Source organism: Geotrypetes seraphini, chromosome 7 (assembly GCF_902459505.1).
Source record: "Geotrypetes seraphini chromosome 7, aGeoSer1.1, whole genome shotgun sequence".
NCBI classification, from domain to species: domain Eukaryota; kingdom Metazoa; phylum Chordata; class Amphibia; order Gymnophiona; family Dermophiidae; genus Geotrypetes; species Geotrypetes seraphini.
The window spans coordinates 128,821,548-128,844,030 of record NC_047090.1 but is presented as its reverse complement, the minus strand read 5'-3'; the positions used below and the strand labels follow the sequence as shown (position 1 = coordinate 128,844,030).

Sequence of the window (22,483 nt, the reverse complement as noted above, 5' to 3'; positions counted from 1 at the left end):
GGGAGCTAAATTGCTATGCTGATCACTCGAGTTTGTGATATAAATACCATGCGTAGGCTCCAGTTCTGAGACCGTGGTAAAAGAGTGTGATGCACTTTATGGTTATAGTGGTATGCTAGTTTGTTTCCATTTGTAAAATAAACCCACCAGGATGTTTAAAAAAAAAAAAAACCCCAAACAAAAAAACCACCCACTTGGGCAGGAAAATCGATTCAATAGGCTGAATCAAATTGAAATTTTTTTTCCTGAATCGGGCAGCACTATCTATCTATCTATCTATCTATCTATCTATAGCTAGATAAATGTGATGTTGACAAGTATATCATCATCATAATAATAATAATAATAGCTTATATACCGCAATACCATGAAGTTCTATGCGGTTTACAAAGATTAAGCAAAGGTACAAATTGATTGACTTTAAGAGGGGAGGAAGAAAGAGGGTTAATAGGACAGGAAATCCATTTTTGAGGAGAGAGTGATCAATAGAACATGTGTAGAATACAATGGTGTGGACTACATAAAACAATTTGTACATAAATGGCAATTTTCTGTGGGTTATACAAGGATGCGGGTTATACCCGTATGTAGGATTTATATGTGAGAATATGGTGTGTGCATATGTATGTATGTGTGTGTGTGTGTGTGTGTGTGTGTATAACTATGTTACTATGTTATACACACACACATACATACATATGCACACACCATATTCTCACATATAAATTCTACATACGGGTATAACCCGCATCCTTGTATAACCCACAGAAAATTGCCATTTATGTAAAAAATGTTTTATGTAGTCCACACCATTGTATTCTACACATGTTCTATTGATCACTCTCTCCTCAAAAATGGATTTCCTGTCCTATTAACCCTCTTTATTCCTCCCCTCTTAAAGTCAATCAATTTGTACCTTTGCTTAATCTTTGTAAACCGCATAGAACTTCATGGTATTGCGGTATATAAGCTATTATTATTATTATTATGATGATATACTTGTCAACATCACATTTATCTAGCTATAATGATGTCAATGAGGGGTTTTCACCAAGTTGCCTCCAACTGGTTATAGCTAATTCAGAAACTAGAAATAGTTGCTGCAATAAGGAACCATACAGGCACTAGAAAACTGGGGAAGATCAAATAAGAGTGAAGGGAGATAAGCAGCAGGAATTTTAGGTGCTGCACAGGGTTGCTATGAGAATGTTTAGTGGGCTATTCTCAGGATAAGACCCTAGCTGGATCCCCAGCCATTGTCAAATGATTTAAGTCAAGTAAAGTGCTTCCTCTGGCCAAGACAGAGACGGCAGCCCAAAGGCCCATCCCCTCTGATCACAGCCAGCTAAATAACAGCTATAATTCTGGCAGCTGTGATCATTTTTGTTTTGGATTTGCAAATTCAGGCTGTAGAAAGGAGCTGGGCCCACAGAGGTAGTATTCGCAGATCTCTGGCATAGGCAGCAGGAAGGGACTGGCTGGGGACTGGGACAGGGACAGGTGTCCACTTCCGACAGCTGCACAGAGAAAGCCAGAGATGAACAATGACATCTTTGGACAGAAAAGCTGAGGTGGATGAGGGACTCTTAACCTCGGAGTGGGGAACAAGAGGCTGTAGATACCGAAATAGGGTTGTAAAGGGTTATCAGACCCTAAGAGATATATTTTATTGATTATGTGAAACACTGTTATTGTATAAGGAAGGGCAGTATATTAAATAAAATAACCATAAGATGGATGTGAGCGACTGGTATCTGACCCTTTCTACAACAAACAAGCAAAAACAGATTTTGTATACCTGTACCCATTTAAATCCCCACGCCCCTACCTTGGAAAACAAAAAGTCTGAACAACATATGAAGCATATTTACAAAAATACAATACATAAAACTGTTAACACATATGCACTATGTCATACAAAGAAATTTGGAAGATTGTGCTTTAAAGTTAATGATGGATGAGAGGAATTTGTTTTTAGCTTTGGATCCAATTTATGAAAGATCAGAAAATATAATAGTAACGACAGATTGGGTAAAATGATGATAAGATATACAATTCCTTAAGACTTTCCCCTTTTGAAATGTTACTTGATGCTTAGCATAGAAGTGACTTCAGAGTAATTTAAACCTCTTCTCATTACTGAATCTTGATTGCATAAGTGGAGCAGTGGCCTAGTGGTTAGGGCTGCAGCAGCCTCAGCACCCTGAGGTTGCAGGTTCAAGCCCAGTGCTGCTCCTTATGACCCCAGGCAAGTCACTTAACACTCCATTGCCCCAGGTACATGAGTCAGATTGGGCTAGATTCACTAAGCAAACCGATCGTGTACTAATCGGTATGCGCTCACTTTCCGACTCCGGCTCGATTCACTAACCTTCCTCCAGACCACATCCGCACCCGATCCGATTTGCGCATGCAAATGAGTAAAAAGGCATGTAAATTTCCTTAACGCGTCGATTCATGAAACCATTTCATCCAAACCGACTGGCCTTTCCTGTCCATAAAGTTATGACTGCTGAGGACCAGTCGTTTACATCCTCTCCGACTATTTCTGCCTAGCAACTGACGCGTGCATGTTAAGAACCCCATTAAAAATATATATCTACCCCCCAAAAATCCAAAATATATCTAAACTTTTAAATGTATGTAAACTTTCATGTACATAAGTGTTAGAAATATTTTTTTATTTTTTTCAGAATGCGCATAGCGAGCACGGGAGTGAATCTCAGATTTGTAATACGCATGATGAGAAAATCGCAGATTAACCCTTGCTCTCCTTGTGCATTGTACATTTCAAATATCAATGCCAAATAACAAAAAAAATCCAAAATCAAATATAACTTTTAAGGGCCAGCTATCCCTCCCCCCTTCCTTCCAGCTAGATTGTTGCATCCTAAAGAGCTAGCACATGTGTTATATGCTTCTAAACCAACAAGGATACAGTGCGCACGTGCGTTGATCGATGTTTCTGCGCTAATAGCTTGTGAGACAGCGTGTCTCAATGGATGAGAGAGTATACAATCAATTATTTTAAACATTGTGATGAGGGTTAGGAGGTAGTCAAAGCTGGACTACTCTCGAAGAACCTGCGCTAATAGCGGCATGTTTAAAATTGGATCATTTGCATATACAAGCTTTACTGAATCGATCGGCTACAATGACTCGGAAATGGATAGGACACAAATCAGATAGATTTCGGGACTTTAGTGAATCCTGCCCATTGTGAGCTCACCAGAACAGATAGGGAGATATACTTGACTACCTGAATGTAAACCACTTAGAACTATTCAAAAAGTATTTATTTTCATATGTTTACACTACTTGTAGGTATGATCTTTCCTGCAGAAACTCTAAATTCAAGACTCTATGGGGTCCTTAGTGTACTTTTATATGGGTCTTTTCTCCAGGCTAAGGCCATTTTTATTGCAGCTGGAAAACAGCCAATTTTCCAATTAATGGCCAGATGCTAATGGGTAGATTGGTGATACAAATTTCTAATTTAAAGCATTCTGAATTGCAATTTTTCTATAAAGACAAATTAGAAAAGTGTACAAGAGCATGAAAACTTTTACAAAGCATTATTTGTAGTTAGTAGAACTGAAGCCTACAAGATGGTATTACTCTCGCACTGGACACATGGATGACAGAGACAGGATATTATGTGTTCCCCCAAAACCCACAAGTTTGTAAAGCAAGATCTCTTTACCAGCAAGTTTCTCCGTCATGTCTTGCTTGGCCTTTCCACTCAAAAATGGAATCTTTGCACAGAAAGGCTGAAGGAGTACATAATTATCTAAAATTGAAGGAAAAAATAAGGTCACTATCATAGCACTTATCTTTGCACACAACAAAAACTTTGTGGGGCGTGTGTGTGTGTAGATACAAAAATGAAGTTATCTTTAACAGATATTCTTTGAAGACAGCAGGACTTGGATCAACATGCATGTGAAACCAGGATGGGGAAATGTTTAAATTTATGCTTATTTGTATTTGTTAGAATCACCTTTTTTATAAAATAAATCAAAGCAACGTACAAATTTAAGGTTGGAAAAGAACTACAAATACTGTGGACAGGAAAGCAAATAGGCATTCATAACATACATTCATATTTATTACTCAAAGTCCAGTCATATAATAAATAACTACTGTGAGAATCCCTTTCTTATAAACATAGGGTAGCTAACTAAAAAATAAAAAACAAACCCTCCCTCTTATTCTCTTAATTGGATAACTAATTGACTATAAATTAAGAGCTATGCCTGTGGGAAGCTTGATGAGAGGTTTATTAAGTAGCCAGACCAGTATAAACTGAACTAAAGATGGTATAGAGATGGGTTTACCCTCTACCTAATAATTATAAACTTCAATTACACTAAGGTAAATTCTCACTGAATTGATTTAGAGACCTGTTTCTAATAGATGCAGAAGGTATTCAAACAGCTTTTCTGGAAGTTGAAGGCCAAATGGTTGATGAGTCAGGTTGATGGGGATTACTTATGTTTATTTAGCTTTAGTGGGACATCTGATTCAGTATAGGTATGGGTGTGTGTTGCTTTGTATATATGCATTTTTTATTCCATCTTCTTACTATTCCTTGTAAGTTTAGATGTTCTCTATGACAGGGATCTTTACCTTCTAATTTTCTGAATTTTTTTTTTTTGTAGGATGTATGTTTTGGCTTCATAATGGGAGTTGGGGGTTTTGGGGGGAGGGTTTTGGTTTTCTTCTGGTTTCAATGCCATAGTGGTATGTTAGCTTTGTGGATCGATTTTTCACTACATCAAAAATTACAAAGACCATGGGACACTTGAAATTATAGGGACATACTTTTAAAACCAATAGGAGGAAATATTTTTTCACTCAGAGAATAGTTAAGCTCTGGAACACATTGCCAGAGGTTGTGGTAAGAGCGGATAGCATAGCTGGTTATAACAAAGGTTTGGACAATTTCCTGGTGGAAAAGTCCATAGTCTATTATTGAGAGACATGGGGGAAGCACTGCTTGCCCTGGATAGATAGCATTGCTACTCTTTGGGTTTTTGCCAGGTACTAGTGACCTCAATTGGCCATCATGAGAACGGGCAACTGGGCTTGATGAACCATTGGTCTGACCCATTAGGGCTATTCTTATGTTCTTAGGAAATCTGTTTTGATTTCTGAAGGTTGGTTGCCTTTTTTTGTGTGTGTTTTTCCCTTTTTCTAAAAGATGTTTTGTATTCTCACTGTGTGCATTGATGACGTTAAATAAACAACTCAAACAGTTTTTATATAGGGCAAGTAAAGGGATTTATGGCCTTGCCCTTCATACCAGATGGTTTTTGGTTGATTATATCTATCCTTCTCCAAGCATGTATATATAGCTGCTTGAGTTTTTTAAAATTTTCTTTTGTTTTCTTCCTCTGCCCTTTAATATTATACAGTTCCTTTCCTACTCAAATTTTTTGGAATTGTAAACCACTGATTTTTTCTGAAAGTATATAAAATGTTTAATTAAACTAAAACCATACACCATTGTTAACGGAATCCTTTCTGGCAGTTAGCAAGACCTGTGAAATACTGTCAGGCAAGTTCAGGGACGAAAACGTTGACTTCTCAAAATATGAGAGCCAAGTACTCTATGTTGGGATGCAACAGAGTGCATCATTAGTGTTGGAAAACAGTCTCATAGGACTCCTGATGGAAAGGTCTTTCTAAAGTGGGAAGAGGCTACGAGACCAACAGTTCCTTATTTGCTTGAGCTTCTGAATAGTCTTCACTAGGTGGGTACTGGAAGATAAGCGTACAGAAGACCCTAAAACAAATGTAGGAGGAAGGTGTCTAAGGATAGTTTGCATGGAATCCTATTATGGTGCAAAACTGAGGTAACCAGGTACCATCCCTGGTTTTGGCTTTGGCTGTGACGCCGTCTGGGACATTTGAGCCCTCTGCTGTTTGGGATGAGAATTAAAATTTTGCTGAAATTGGAATGAAAGGGTGGAGGATACCCATGAGAGTGACAGTACTTCCATTGCTCTTTATTCTGATATCTTCTGGAGGACAAATCAGGGTTGGAAGTGGATCTAAAGAAGGTTGACGAGAGTAGCAGTATCTTGAAATATATTTAAAAAAAAATTATCTTCATGACCCAGCATATCAAGGTTTTCCTGCACATCTTGGCTGAGGTCTGAAGTAACAGGCAAGTCTGCGAGTGCTAATCCCCATAACAGAAGCTCATGATGGCATCTTGAAAATGTCATAAGTTGGTCAGACCATGTATTTTCCACACTCCTCCTCTTTGGTTACTAAGCAGTGGAGTTCCTTAGAATTATCCCTAGAAAGTGTATCTGCAAACTCTGCAGCAGAATGCACTATGCTCCATAAATACATTCTGATAGGATGTTATGTAGGATGAGAGCATAGCATTCTGAAACAATCCCTCCCAAAAGTTCACAGATTTCCCTCCCAGGGGACAACAAAGAGTAAATGTTGGAACACACGACTCTTGAAAGTGGATTCAACCATCATGGAATGGTGTGGAAACCGTTGCTTCTTGAATCCTGGAGCTATTATTAATAGAAGACACAGAGGAGGGAAGGGGGTGTCTCCCGCATTCTCATCTATATTTCTTTTAGGATTCTATGAATGCATACTTTCACAACTTCCTTGGAATTGAAGTATATCCAATGTTTCCAAACTGGGCTCTTCCTCTATTTCTGACTGAAATAGAAACATAGAAAATGATGGCAGATAAAAGGCCATATAGCCCATTCATATCATCCACTATCTTTTCCTCCCCCTAAGAGATCACACATGCCTATCCCCATACTTTCTTGAGTTCGGATACAGTCCTTGTCTCTACAACCTATACAGGAGGTCATTAAACGCATCCACCACCCTTTCTATAAAGTAGTATTTCCTATTACTTTTGAGTCTATCCCCCCTTCAATTTCATCTTATGCCCTCTTGTTCCAGGGCTTCCTTCCAATTGAAAGAAACTTGTCTCCTGTGCATTAATGCTGTGCAGATATTTAAATGTTTAAATCCTAGCTCCTCTCTCTCATCTTTCTTCAAAGAGGCCAGAAATATCAAAGAAGAGACAAGTTAATCTAATCTTGTATGTTTAATGAGTATAACTTATGGGCAGACTGGATGGACCATTCAGGTCTTTATCTGCCATCATTTACTGTGTTACTGTGTGTGTATATACATATTGAGGTCTATGGGTCTGTCTCTATATGTTTTATGATGAAGACCCTGATAATTTTAGTAGCTGCTCTTTGGACCGACTCCATTTTGGTTATATCTTTTTGAAGGTGCAGTCTCCAGAACTATACACAGTACTCTAAAATGGGACCTAACCAAAGACTAATACAGAGGCACTCTTGCCTCCTTTTTCCTCCTAAGCACCCTGAAAACAGGCCCCGGAGGATTGGAAGATAGCTAATGTTTTGCCCATCTTTAAAAAAGGATTGAGAGGTGACCAGGGGAATTACAGACCGGTAAGCTTGACTTCGGTTCCGGGGAAGATGGTGGAAGCACTGATAAAAGACAGCATCGATAAGCATCTAGAAAGGAATAAACTGATAAAAACAAGCCAACATGGCTTTTGCAAGGGAAGATCGTGCCTAACGAACTTATTGCACTTCTTCGAAGGAATTAACAAACGCATGGACAAAGGGGACCCCATAGACATCGTATACTTAGATTTCCAAAAAGCCTTTGACAAGGTACCCCATGAATGCCTACTACGGAAACTGAAGAATCATGGGGTGGAAGGAGACGTACATAGATGGGCCACTACTTGGACTGGAGGAGGGTCACGAGTGGTGTTCTGCAGGGGTCAGTACTCGGACTGCTGCTGTTCAATGTATTTATAAATGATCTAGAAACAGCGACGAAGTGCAAAGTAATAAAATTTGCAGATGACACCAAACTATTTAGTGGAGCTAGGACTAAAGAGGGCTGCAAAGATTTACAAAGGGACCTGAACAAACTAGGAGAGTGGGCAACGAGATGGCAGATGAAGTTTAATGTAGAGAAATGTAAAGTCTTCCACGTAGGAAACAGAAACCCGAAGTACAGCTATACGATGGGAGGGCTGGTAATGAGTGAAAGTACCCAAGAAAAGGACTTGGGAGTAATAGTGGACAACACAATGAAGCCATCGGCACAGTGCGCAGTGGCCTCTAAGAAGGCGAATAGAATGCTGGGTACTATCAAGAAAGGTCTTACAACCAGAACGAAAGAAGTTATCCAGCCGTTTTATCGGGCGATGGTGCACCCGCATCTGGAGTACTGCGTCTAATATTGGTCGCCGTACCTTAGGAAGGATATGGCGATACTCAAGAGGGTTCAGAAAAGAGCGATACGATTGATAAAAGGTATGGAAAACCTTTCATATGCTGAAAGATTAGAGAAACTGGGGGCATGGAGAAAGTGGAGAGGGACAGATTCTTCAAACGTTCAAAAACTACAAGAATGAGAGGGCATTCGGAAAAATTAAGAGGGGACAGATTCAAAACCAATGCTAGGAAGTTCTTCTTCACTCAAAGGGTGGTGGACACCTGGAATGCGCTTCCAGAGGGTGTGATAGGACAGAATACGGTTTTGGGGTTCAAGAAGGGATTAGATAATTTCCTGAAGGAAAAGGGGACAGAAGGGTATAAAGATAGAGGATTACTATACAGGTCCTGGACCTGATGGGCTGCCGCATGAGCGGACTGCTGGGCATGATGGACCTCTGATCTGACCCAGCAGAGGCACTGCTTATGTTCTGGCTTTGGTCATCACCCTTTCTACCTGTTTGGACACCTTAAGATCATTAAAAATTATCACCCCTGAGTCTCGCTCTTCTTTCAAGCACAGAAGTACTTACCCCCTAAATAGTACTGCTCCTTCGAGTTTCTATAGCTCAAGTACATAACTGCATTTTTTGGCATTAAATCTTAGTTGCCAATTTCTGGACCACTTTTCTAGCTTCACTAGATCCCTCCTCATGTTATCCACACCAATAGTGTTTACTCTATTACAGAATTTTGCATAATCCAGAGGGACAAATCTTACCCAACAGCCCTTCCACAATATTATATAGAAACAGTCTAGGTTTAGACTGTATATAAATTTTAAAAATAAATCACAAGGAAGTTAAAAAGCTGGGCCAAGGACTGATCCTTGAGGTACACCAGTAGTAACATCCTTTTCCTCTGAGTGCACTCTTATTTACCAACAGTTTCTAATTTTTTGGTCCAGATCAAAAACACTCAGTTATGGCCAGAGTCATTTCCTTTATAAAATCAATGAAACGGAGCTCTTCTGGTGGGTGAATTGCATTTCTTATGAGGTGGGAAGGCGTCTGAAGAGAGACAGTAGATCTCTCCTCCAAAAGGCTCCCTGGTTCTTCTTCAGGTTACCAGGAGAATTCTGACTCAGGTTCATAGAGGAACTCAGCTGGTGAAGCCTGAAACTCTTGCACTGCTAACACAATGGCCATGCCTTCTATAGCAATGACAGACAGGATTCTCAGTGCCTTGGTAAATTTTCCTCCCTAATACACTGGAAATATACACTGTTCACAGAAATACTAAGAAAAGAAAAGCAAACCTGCCAAAGACTGGAAAGACAATGGCAGAAAAGTAAGATGACTGACCACAAAATAATATGGAGAGCAGCATTCTATAAATATAAATTTAATATAGCTGAAGCTAAGAAAAACTACTATGCCTAAGAGAGAGAAATGAAATGCTCCAGATGACAGGACAATGCTATTGGGAGCTGTTTGTTGGAGTATGTGGAACCAGAGGATTTTGGTTGCATTCAATTTGAGTTTGTTAATTTTGGCCCACAATTGTATCTTGTCAATGTTATCAGTGATTTTTTGATGCATCTAGTTGGTCTATAATGGAAATGAGAAGGAGGATGTCAGTCATCATAGAATAACAGGCATTCATTGTTGACAAATGTAATGTTACCGAGAGAGCTCATGAATAGGTTGAACAATATTGGGGAGAGGAGAAAACCCTGGGGTACGCTAAAGAATGCTTTCCAGCTGTTGGAGAGGACTCCATCTTTCTGTACAAGATATTTTCTCTTTTCTAGGAAGTTGTTAAACTAGCTGAGTGTGGCACTTGCGATTCCAATTTTAGTGAGTTTCATTAGGAAAAGGTGGTGGTTTACAAAATCGTAGACTGCAGAGATGTCGAATTGAAGGAGGGCTGGTTGTTGGCCTGTGCTTAGTATCTGCTTAATTTTTTTGGTAGGGGTTAGCAGAAGGAGTTCTGTGCTGAAGTCGAAATCGAAAGAGGGATGTAGGCTGGATGATGCAAGTTGCTTAAATACATCAGTTTCTAGAACCTTAACTATAGGGATACTTGCAATGGGTCTATAGTTTGAGAAGATGAATAGGTCAGCATTTTGTGAGCTTGGTATGGGTGTGAGAGCTACTTTACCCATTTTAGCTAGGAATCTTTAGGAGATAGTTTAGGTATGGAGAGCAGTTGTCAAGAGGGCTGCTGTGAGTGGATAATTTCTTTAGATTTGTTGTTTCACATGTTAGTGGAGTGAGGGTGTTCCATATCTGGTCCACTATGCAAGGGTCAGAGTTTTTGGGAATGATGTACGTAGGTTCAGGGGTGAGGTATATTTTCTCGACTTCTGTTTATACTGTTCTGATCTTGTTGAGGAAGTCTGCGAGGTCTTGGGCTGTTGGTTGAGACATATTCATAAGTGCCCTTTTCTGGTGGTGGTGTAAGATTTCATACAAGGCAAAATAATTTCTTGTTGTCAAGCATTTCATTTCTCTGTCTTAGGCATAGTAGTTTTTCTTAGCCTCAGCTATATTAAATTTATATTTATAGAATGCTGCTCTCCATATTATTTTGTGGTCAGTCATCTTACTTTTCTGCCATTGTCTTTCCAGTCTTTGGCAGGTTTGCTTTTCTTTTCTTAGTATTTCTGTGAGCCATGGGGAGGATTTATTACATTTTACTTTGTGGTGGTGTAACGGAGTGAGTGAGTCTAGGGTGTTTGTGAGCAATTTGCTCCAATTAGACAGCATTGCATTTGTCAAGTAGGTTGTGACAGTTAGTGAGGCAGCAACTTTGTTCCAGAATTGAGCAGGGTTTATTTTGTTTCTTACTTGTTTATTAGAATGGGTTGTGTATGAAAAGTGGAGATGTAGGTTGAATGAAAGGAGATAATGGTCCGACCAAGGATGGGGGACCAGTTAGTACTGATGATGAGACAGGGGGATGTGAAGACCATGAAGTTGAAGGTATGGCCTTTTTCATGTGTTGGACTGGATGGCTTGAGATCTATTTGGCAGTCTTCAAGCAGTGTTTTGAAGTAGTGGATGGCATTATTATCAGGAGCTTCATGGGGAGGTTTATGTCTCAAGAGTATGGGTTCTTTTTTATGTGCATTTGACAATAATTGTTAGAATGTCAAGTGATTTGTACGAATTATCTGATTGAATATTGTACACTTGTTGCAAGAGTTAAAACTGAATAAAGAATAAAAAAAAAAAAAAAAAAAAAAAGAGTATGAGCTGTTTGATATATTGTCAGGCTAGACTCAAGAGAATTTCTGCTTGAATGGGGGGTCAGGAGGGCAGTATATCAATAAGAGGCAGATGCTATCCATGGTGGTATTAGGCTTGTCAAGCTTGCATATATTTGAGGTTGGGGTGGGCGGGGAACTCAATCAAGGTAATATTGAAGGAGCTTTTTGCATACAATGGCTAAATCACCTTATTGCCTGTTCTGCCTGGCAATGTGCATGATACTGTATCCTTGTGGACAGAGGTGGGGCAGTTCAGGATTGTTAGAGTCTTTTAGCCAGGTTTCAGTGATGAAGATGAGCTCCAAGTTGTTGGTTAGGATCAGCTCTAAGTAAAAACAGTTTGTTGATTACAGACCTAGCACTGAAGTACATACTGGAGATATAGTTGTTCCTCATTTTGATTGATGGACATCTGGCATATACAGTTTCTTAAGTTTGCAGGGTTTCTGAAAGTGGGTTTTCTTGAATGTTTTTGTTAGTCTCGCACTTAAAATTGAGAATGGAAATAGGATATTGGTGATGAGGGTGGCTATCCCATGGTGTAGAGGTGGCGCTTTGGGGTTTGGGTCCTTGCTTGATGGTGTACCATGGAGATATGTCTGTTTGTGGTAGTACTGGACTTCTATTAGGCTTACGCGGTATAGGAGAGGTAAAATTAATGTGATTGAGACATCATGGGTTCTACAAGTTTGTTTCTCTGGTAGTACCTGGTAGGATACTATCCAATGATGATGAGGTAGTTGCTCAGCAGAAAGCTGGTGTGTAGGAGAACCAGGATTTAGGTGGTGAGGTAGAGATATTTTTAGCTTTAAGTGATAGAAAACCACAAGGTTAGAGAAGGGTACCTTATTATTAATTGAGTTTTAGTTGGCTTAGGGTTGTGCCTAGAACTGCACAGAGAAGAACATCTTTGGCTTAGGTGGTGCACCGCCCTAAATGGTGGCACGTCTGGAGGACATTAGGGGGTGTGAGCGACTCCCACCCCGGCTTCAACTTGCTCTGTTTCTCCGATGGTGTTCCAGTTCGTTGGGGCAGCTTCTATGGTGGTGGAGCTGCCCTGAAGATCACCAGGCAAACAATGGCAGTATGTATGGAGGACATAGGGGGGATGGGGTGGAGAGACTCTTCCACGCCAGCCCTGACTTGCTCCACTCCTCTGACAGCATTTGAGTTTGTTGGGGTAGTTCCTATGGCGGTTGAGCTGGCCTGAAGATCACCAGGCCTACCAACAATGGCAGCATGTGTTTGTGTGTCTTCAATGGTGTTTGAGTTTGTTGGGGCAGCTCTTGTAGCAGTGGAGCTGCCCTGAAGAGCTCTGGGCCTACCAATAATGACAGCACTTTTAAACTTTTTTTTGTACTAAGCAGTATATAAAGTTAATAAATCAAGTCAAATCAACATCTATCAGGCCCTTGATCACAGAGTGACCCCAATCGTAATATCACTAGACCTATCCTCCGCTTTCGATCATTCCCTGCTCCTGGGCAGATTGCATGATATTGGGACAACCTTCTAATGAAATTATTTTGTAATGACCCTGAAACAATGTCCAGATCTCCCCTGAAGTAACCTGCTCTACTTTGTAACACTCCTGGAAATGTCCAGACAACTTGCTCCACTTTGTAACTCTCCTGGAAATGTCCAGATAAACTCTTGTGTAATCCACCTTGAACTGCAAGGTAATGGCGGAATAAAAATCACTAATGTAATTTAAATTAGTTTAGCTCATATCTTTCTGATAGACTTAACACTGTACACTGGTGTAACTCCACCTCTAAATCTTATACACTGCTTTTGGAAGTTTTACAAATCTCTATTCTGGCCCCCTACCCTTTTTAACATTTTCTTGGCTTCACTTCTCACTTACTTTCAGTCTCTGGGCTTGTCACCCTATGTATATATAAAGGTAAGACACCCTGCTCCCACCACAATACAATAATAGAATGTGTCTTAAGCAACAAGTCTTGTGCCCAATAAACCACCAGTGAACCAACACACTAACATAAAGTGGCCTCAAAATCCAAAGGATAATACTCCACAATGAGCTAGAGCAGGGGTGGGCAATGAGGGCTGCAATCCAGTCGGGTTTTCAGGATTTCCCCAATGAATATCCATGAGATCTATTTGCATGCACTGCCTCCCATTGCATGGTCGGGTTGGGCCCATGTGCCTCAGGCCCCGCCCCCAGGTGGGACCTAAGGCTCCCGGGCCTATTCTGATTGGCCCAGGTGCCTTAGGCCCCACCAGTAGGCGGAGCTTTGGGACGGATGGGCCAATCCGGCCTCATTCCGTTGTTGGCTGCCTGCCGGACAGGCGGGTTTGGTTCCCGTCTGTCCGGCCAACTACAGAAAGGTACGGGGAAGGGGGGTGGGGGTGTCGTGGGGGTCGGCCAGGGGGGTCGCGGGTCGGCTGGGGGGGGCGGTCGGAGGTTCTTGGGGGGGCGGTCATTGGAGGGAGGGGGGTTTGTGTCGAGGGCAGGAGGGCCTGGGATCCCTCCTGCCCGTAATGTAGTGTGGGATGGGGGTAGGGGGTCGCCGTGGCCAGGAGGGTTTGGGCTCCCTCCTGGCCTGAACAACTACCGGGGGGGGGGGAGGGGTCGCCAGGGCCAGGAGGACTTGGGCTCCCTCCTGGCCCGATATTGTCGGGGAGTTGGGGAGTCGGCGGGGCAAGAGGGCTTGGGCTCCCTTTTGCCCCGATAGTGTCGGGGAGTCGGGGGGGCAAGAGGGCTTGGGCTCCCTCTTGCCCCGATCGTGCCGGGGGTGCCGCGGTTGGCTGGGGCAAGAGGGCTTGAGCTCCCTCTTGCCCCGATCGTGTCGGGACCGCCAAGAGGAAGCAGCAGGACACCGGTAGGAGCTTCTACATGATGGGGGTGGTCGGGAGGCTGTGGAGGTGCTTGCCAAATAGTGCCTTATTTTCGGGGGAGGGCCTTATATTTCCCAGGTGGGGAAAAAAAGGGGGGTGTCTTACTAAAGGAGGAGGTCCTATAATGGGGGAAACACGGTAGTATTCCAGTAATTTACACACATAAATGACCTCTTATAGAATACCAACTAGTGGAAAAATATGCACCAAGATTTAATGTTGTATACAGTATGACGCAAGACCTACTCCTACTGGAGCATTGGTCAAAGACTTGGCAACTAAGTTTCAATGCCAAAAAATGCAAGGTCATGCACCTAGGCAGCAAAAATCCATGCAGGACTTACACCCTAAATAGCGAGATCCTAGCAAGGATTGTAGCAGAACGAGAATTGGGAGTGATCATTAGCGAAGACATGAAGACTGCCAATCAAGTGGAGAAAGCTTCATCCAAGGCTAGACAAATCATGGGCTGTATCCGTAGAAGTTTCATCAGCTGTAAGCCCGAGGTTATAATGCCGTTGTACAGATCCATGGTGAGACCCCTTCTGGAATACTGTGTACAATTCTAGAGACCACATTACCAAAAGGATGTGCAGAGAATTGAGTCGGTTCAGCGAATGGCCATCAAGATGGTCTCAGGACTCAAGGATCTCCCGTATGAGGAACGGCTGGGTAAGTTACAGCTTTACTCACTAGAGGAACGCAGAGAAAGAGGAGATATGATCGAGACGTTCAAATATATCACGGGCCATATCGAGGTGGAAGAAGACATCTTCTTTCTTATAGGACCCACGGCAACAAGAGGGCATCCACTGAAAATCAGGGGTGGGAAATTTCATGGCGACACCAGAAAATATTTCTTCCTTGAAAGGGTGGTTGACCGCTGGAATAATCTTCCACTACAAGTAATCGAGGCCAGCAGCATGCCAGATTTTAAGAAAAGATGGGACTGGCATGTGGGATCTCTTCAAGGAGGAAGTTAGGGGGTGGGTCACAAGTGTAAGCAGACTAGATGGGCCGCTGTCATTTTCTATGTTTCTATACTTTGCTGGTGAGGGTACACATGGGCTGAATTCAGGCAGAGTGCAAAGCCTTCATATAAATAGAATGCTATCCTTTAAAAGACTATGTGCTAAGTCTAGGCATTTGCAACAGGTTTTAGTTTCTTGATATACTGCCTTTTAAATAATCACACCTTAATGTACAAGCATTTTTTTAGCTATTTGTACTAGTATTCTATGAAGAAAAGTAGGTGCCTACTTTTAATAGCAGTAAGCTTAAAATAGGAGCTTCTGAGTGCGTAAAAAAAAAAAAAAAGGGTAGGTATATGTTTTAGCATGATGCAAAATGTGTAACTCAAGTATTGATCTCTATTTACCTAAATGTTCAGTTAAGGCTTCAATAACATTTGTTGCAGCAGCATATATCCCTGGAGTCTTGGAGTTGAGGTTGTTGTCAACTATAGCAGGGATCAACATGTTGATAACAGCAGATAAATTATCCTTGAGCAAAGGGATTATCTTCTGCATTGTTTCCAAAGCCACCAGGTTAACCTTGCTATTGGGGTCATGCAAATGAGACTTGAAAGCATCAAATATCTGAAAAATATAAATTTAGGTTGGACATTATAAAACTAATACAAGATTCTAATCAGCGTTACAATAAATAAGAAGTATGTTATCATGATTTGTATTGTATGAGTACATCCCTAGATTCATTCCTTCTTTAAAATGTCCAATTGTGTTTTTGAAAAATGTTATTTTTATTAAAATAGCATTTAAGTTTACCTTTTGATGGAGGCAAAATAGTTTCACTATAGGGTTGTTTTTACAATGGATTACAACTTAAAGGAACATTCCTTTTAATATTGCATGTTAAAAATAGATTTTTTTTTTTTTACCATATATATTATTGATTTACTGTGAACACATTTCTGAATAAAACATATGGAGGGTATAAATAATTTTATAAACTATTTTGTTCATATGCTGATTTATGCACATAAATAAGCTCTTATAAAACTGGGTCTTGTCTAAATATGCAAGCTGGAACATACTTGTACAGTAGACGTGTTCAGGGGTGAAGTGTGAGCAGAGCTGCAATTTACTTTTGTTATTTTATTACATTACATTACATTACATTAGGGATTTCTATTCCGCCATTACCTTGCAGTTCAAGGCGGATTACAAAAGGTTAATTTAAATAAAAACAGAGTTACAATGATTAGCTAGAGAGGTAAGTTGTAGATCTTTTAAACATTTAACGGGTTGTTGAGGGTGAGGTGGTTTGTAAAAGAATTAATAGGTGGTCATAGTGGAGGTTCTTTTGTTATTATTAGTGCAGTGATGGGTAGATCAGATGTCAGTTTTAGAGTTACAAAGAGGTCGTGATGTTATTGCTGCTTCAGGAATTTCTTGAAAAGTGTGGTTTTTATTTCTTTTCTGAACGTCCTATAGTCTGGGGTGGTCATCAGAAGGTTGGAGATCTGGTTGTCCAGCCTTGCGGCTTGAGTGGCTAGGAGGCCGTCGTGTAGTTTTGTCCTTTTTACATCCTTGATTGGGGGTGGTATGAATGGGGAGTGCGTTTTTCTATGTCTGGTAGTGGGTGCTTGGATGACGCGATTGTTCAAGTATGCGGGGCTGTCTCCGTGTAGGGTTTTAAATAATGTGCAGTAGAATTTGAATTGGATTCTTTCTTGGATTGGGAGCCAATGTGAGTTGATGAAGGCTTCAGTGATGTGGTCATGTTTTCTCAATGAGTAGATGAGTCTCAAAGCTGTGTTTTGGATTGTTTGGAGTTGTCTAATTGTGGTTGCAGGGCAAGGAAGGAGGAGGATGTTACAGTAGTCCAATATACCTAGTATTAGGGATTGTACTATGAGTTGGAATTGTGTTCTTTCAAAGAATTTTTGGACTTGTCTTAGATTTCTCATGATTGCGAATGATTTCTGAATTGTTTTATTTATTTGCGGTTGCATAGTGCAGCATCTGTCTATGGTCATGCCAAGCAGTTTTATGGTGGTTTGGATGGGATACTTGATTGCGTTTATCTCTAAGTTGGTTGTGGTTTGGACCTTGTCATTTTCGAGAAGGATGAATTTGGTTTTGTCTTGGTTGAGTTTAAGTTTGTGATTTTTCATCCAGGTTGTGACTGTTTCAAGTGTTTGGTGAAGTTTGTCTGTCATGGTAGGTGTAGAATGATCGTATGGGATGAGGATGGTGATGTCATCAGCATAACTATAGGTGGTTATGCCCAGGTTGTCCAGATGCGTTCCTAGAGAAGCGGTGTAGAGATTGAAGAGGGTAGGGGATAGTGGAGATCCTTGTGGTACGCCGCAGGGGTTTGACCAGGATTCTGACTTTTCTTTGTTTGATTTTACACTGTAGGTTCTGAGTTTTAGGAATCCTTCAAACCAAGAGTATACTTTATCTGAGATGCCTATTGCATCTAAGATCTGTAGAAGGATGTTGTGATCCACTAAGTCGAATGCCGCAGTTAGGTCCAGTTGTATGAGAAGCATTTTTTTCCCTGTACTAAGGTGTTGTCTTACGGTATCTCACACATACACATAATCATGCATGTCTGAATGCATCTTTACAGCTGTTCTTCAGTAAGCATAATATCCTATCTGTGCCTTCAATCTAGGCAAAAAAAAATTAACAGAATCATCTTAGCAAAAAAATGTGTAACCACAAAAAAGCTTTACCTGCTATAGTATCTTTGTACAAGTGCAAATAATGGAGCCAATGAATGAGAGAAGGGCACTTTGATCCAATAGCATGTGGCCCCTACTAGCTGGTGGCTCTGGGCATTTTGCCTGGTAGCTTTGTCCCTGAATAGTAGCTTAGTGGTAACAAGTCTGAGTTCAAATTTCAGGACACTCCTTATGACGTTGGGCAGATCATTTAACCTTCTACTGCCTCAGATACAAAATATTAGATTGTAAAACCTCTGGGACACAAAAATACCTAATACACCTGAATGTAACTTGTCTTGAACTACTAGTGAAAAGGCAAACAAAATCCAAAAACAGATTTTTCTGTATAACATTACCTTCACAATATTCATAACAACAAGGTCTTGATTAGTCTCACAATCTGATAACAGTTGTTTAATTCCATCTATTCGATCACGAAAGTCCTTGGCATTGAGTGAGCCAGTTATGGTCTTCACATATTCTGCAGATTCAAAAGAATTTCGGGGCACCACTTTTCTTGCAATTTCTTGTACTTCTCCAGTCTCTCTACTTAGACAAATTAGATACAATATATTACATGCATATTAATAAGAGACCAACCTCTGTATTATTGACATTAGTGGTGATGTGACATTTTATCTATTTGGGCATTTGAGATTGTACACAGAATGTGTCAGCTTTAAGAAACTATTAAAAACTTAATTATTTGTCAATGCCTATATGTAAGAAATATAATTGATTCCATGGTGTTTTGGATATGTGCCCACCATAATGTACGCGAACTGTGATTGATGGTCTTGTTGGCATGTGGATACTGTGTGATATTATGTCTGTCTATTTTATGGAATTTTATGATTGTTTTGATACTGGAAGCCACCTAGACTTAAGGTGGTATATAAATGTATTAACTAAATAAATATATTTGGATATTATAACCCAATGAAGTTCAGGAATGGTGTGATATAAATTATAAGCTTATAATGTTTGATGGGTATATATCAAATATGTGTGTGTATACACACACATTTTCATCATAATCTTTGGTTTGTATAATAAGCTATTAAAATGACTACTCGTATATTGATTCCTATAAACCCCTTAAGTTTTATTTTTCTTATTCAACATCAAGTGGATCATTTTATCAACTTTGTTTCACATAAAATATCTACTGATTAAATGTATGCACATTGTTAAGAAGGTGAGTATTTTGCTAGCAGGCATAGCCAGGAGTATGGGCTGGGTTAAGCTTGAACAGAATTTGCAAGTATACATGCTAATTATAAAATACTTTAATCATTGTGCATATATTCAAACTTTATGCCTGAACATTTTTACCAGTTTGAATAAATCAATTCTTGAGCCTCAGCGTCACCACTCCATCCGCTCAATAAACTCATAGTGGTGAAGATTTGTGTGTCAAATTGTCACTAGCTTGATTATGTTTTATGTTATTTCATATGCATTAAATATATTTAAGTTATTTTCTTACATATCAACATATTTTATGATCATCCTCTACAAGTTCTTAAATGCCTTTTTCATTTAATATAAATATATATCTTTTTCAAAGGAAAGATTAACTTATCTCAAACGTTGTTTCATTAAGCTCGACCCGGGAAGGCTGGACCCAACATGTTTCGCACGAAGCTTTCTCAAGGGTCCCCCCGGAGCCACCAGTACCATCTGCCTCACTATGTTTATTACAAAAAAAAAAAAAAAAAAGCTTGTGTGTACTTGCATACTCTTTGGGCAGTAATTTATACCTGCTCCCAAGCAGGCATAATGCCTCTGCCTTCAATATAAGTGCTATTGCTGCTGGATTTGTGCTAGCATTTTTATAAAGACATATAGGTGCCTGTGTATCTTAAAACAGGACTAAAGTAGGTACCTTCTTGCCTGCTAAACTTAGCCATCCTGTTTTAAATTTTTTTTTAAATTATTTTTATTTATCCATTTTAAACCAAATTTACAAGAATCCTCTTGTGACAAAAAATCAGAGTATACATATATAAAGTAATCTGAAGAAATTACAAAAAAACACCTATTGAAAGCAAAAAGAGAGGAAAAATTTCCATTGTTTTAAAATTATTCTCCATATGCCATATATACAATTACTGAACAGAGGAATACAGTACTATATGACAGTTTTAAATAAACTAAGATTTCTCTATTACCTTTCTGTAACATCTCTGGATGTAGATGAAGATCTTGTGTTACCAGAGTTGCTGTGTTGAGAACGTCTTCCTTTTGCTGAAGGAGTATCTAGTGGCATCTCTCCCAACCCCTGCAAGAGAAGAAACAAAAACCATATCCAGTGTCATTAAACTGTAAAAGCTCTCAAAAGGACGCACTGCTTGGTTTGTTAAACAACTATCAGATGCTATAATTGATTTATCTCTGCTGCAATTTATCCATTAGGTAATTAAAAGCCATCTTTTTATGTGAAATCTGTTTTTATTAAGCAACAACCAGATCACAAAGACACAGCAGGGCAAAAACATTTCAAATATAGAAAACAGAGTTCCTTACCCCCGAGAGGACTGGACTCTGTCCTCTCAGGTTACATAGTATCCCAACCCCCCCCCCTAGCCCCCCAAAAACCCCGCCCAACACCCCACACCCCCCAACCCCACACCCCCAAATCAGACAGGCGGGATAGAATATGCATGTAGTCTATTCAAGATACGACTGCGCACCCGGGGAGACAAACTGTCCAAATAAGGAGTCCAAATGTGCACAAAGTCTCTGCTCCGGCGGCGAGAGGAAGAAGCCAGGAGGGCCTCCCATCCAAGAAGGGCATGTAATTTATTCCGCCAATAACTAAATACAAATCGTCCAATATTCAAAGCGATTTAACTGGGCAGGAAAGGCTTCTGCTTAGTTCAGTCATCTATGTCCACCTAAGCGCTAATTTCAGTGGTACTTAACTAGACAGTGCTCCTGAATATCATCACTTGCACTATCTAGTTAGTGCCAGTGTAGTCCGCTGGCAGAGCTTGGAAGGAATTAGGATTTAATTAGTTAGTGGCCATATTCAGACAGCTAACGGTTAAGTAAGTGGCTAAAGTCAGGATAGCAAAAAGACCATCCTAACTTTAGCTGCAGAGCTTTGTAGATTCTTGTGTTTAAAGTTAGGCATGTAACTGTGGACTTATACTAGCAATCTGTAACAACAATTGTACATACAATTCATGTTTAGCACGCATCATCCCAGTGCCCAACTTTAGGCGGTCAATAGAGAATTACCCCATTCATACCCTTACAATCTTAGAGGAGGTAGCAATTACCTCAGATTAAACTAGTTCAAACTTAAACTAAAATTATTTTTAAATTACAACAACTTTTGCTTTCATTAAACCCACAATTTTACAGAGTGCCATAAAATCCCTTTTTCTAGTCCTTTATGCTACATAACAAGCAAGCAGCTAAACCTTGAATTTTGGAGGAGCCAAGAGCATAAGGTTAGGGGAGGGGGAAGGGAGGAAACACAAAATTTTGCCCAAATATTTGAGATAGTGAGGGTCCCTAACTCCACTAGTAGAAGTGTTCCTTCCACCTGCGACTACAGCCCTTCGTGCCGGACCTTTTCCTGCACTGCTCCCTAAACATGCGTGTGAGTAGTGCGGCAGTAGTGAAGGAGCACTTTAACTGGTGAGGCATGGGGGTCCCTGCCAGCCAGGAGTTCCACACAAAAATTGGGTGAACCAGGCACCCAAGGCCACTCTGTGTCTATGCCACTGTTAAAGCTTCAAATATAGTTTATATGCTAATTATATAAAACTTCACAGTACCTTTTGTCGCAGATTGCTCACAGTTTCTTTAATATAAGGTAAATCCTTAGACAGCACAAATTTTTCAAGCATTTTGTTAAAGTCTGGATGGTACATCAGAAGGAACAGCATTTTTCGACCATAGTACCTAAAATTCAGTAATATATATTATTAGGAGAGAGATAATGCAAACCTAAATTAGGAATACAAAGAATATATTATGCTATATGAAATCACCATCTCTTAAAATCATTGTTGAAAGAAAGATTAGGTTCTTACATCAATCTTTCCTGTAGATATATAATAGTTCTGAATACTAGGGTTATGAATCTGAACCCGCACGTTGCTTGCAGAATGATGTCAGTCATCTTTCAACTTCACCTCCTTCCCAGATAGCTGCTCCTGCCCCCTCAGCTTATACATAAGCAGTCAAGCAGCACTGTAATGGAAGACATAACTAGGAGGGATATGGGGGAGAAACTCCTACTACAATTCTGTTCTACTCTAACAAGTAATCCAGAAAAAGAATATCTTTATATTTGAAAAACAACTTTAAAAGCCACTCTCTGTCTGAATCTAAGGCTAGTTGATCAAAAAGTGTAGGAAAGGTTAACTGCTCTGA

General features: G+C 40.2%; 1 protein-coding gene across 6 annotated transcripts in view; it reads right to left on the bottom strand.

The window, feature by feature from the left end:
* The window catches only part of TOGARAM1 (TOG array regulator of axonemal microtubules 1), a 182,843-nt gene that overhangs the window by 3,237 nt on the left and 157,123 nt on the right, over window positions 1-22,483 (bottom strand). For 3 of the 6 annotated variants that reach the window (XM_033953371.1, XM_033953370.1, XM_033953366.1), the window contains 5 exons: window positions 21,883-22,009; window positions 20,266-20,375; window positions 18,448-18,640; window positions 15,773-15,992; window positions 3,704-3,790 (listed from right to left, as the gene is read on the bottom strand). In XM_033953371.1, the coding sequence (XP_033809262.1) occupies window positions 3,704-3,790; window positions 15,773-15,992; window positions 18,448-18,640; window positions 20,266-20,375; window positions 21,883-22,009 (737 nt within the window). Of the gene's footprint in view, window positions 1-3,703; window positions 3,791-15,772; window positions 15,993-18,447; window positions 18,641-18,663; window positions 19,783-20,265; window positions 20,376-21,882; window positions 22,010-22,483 lie in introns of those variants that run through there. The other 3 variants (XM_033953369.1, XM_033953372.1, XM_033953373.1) reach the window with 3 other exon arrangements.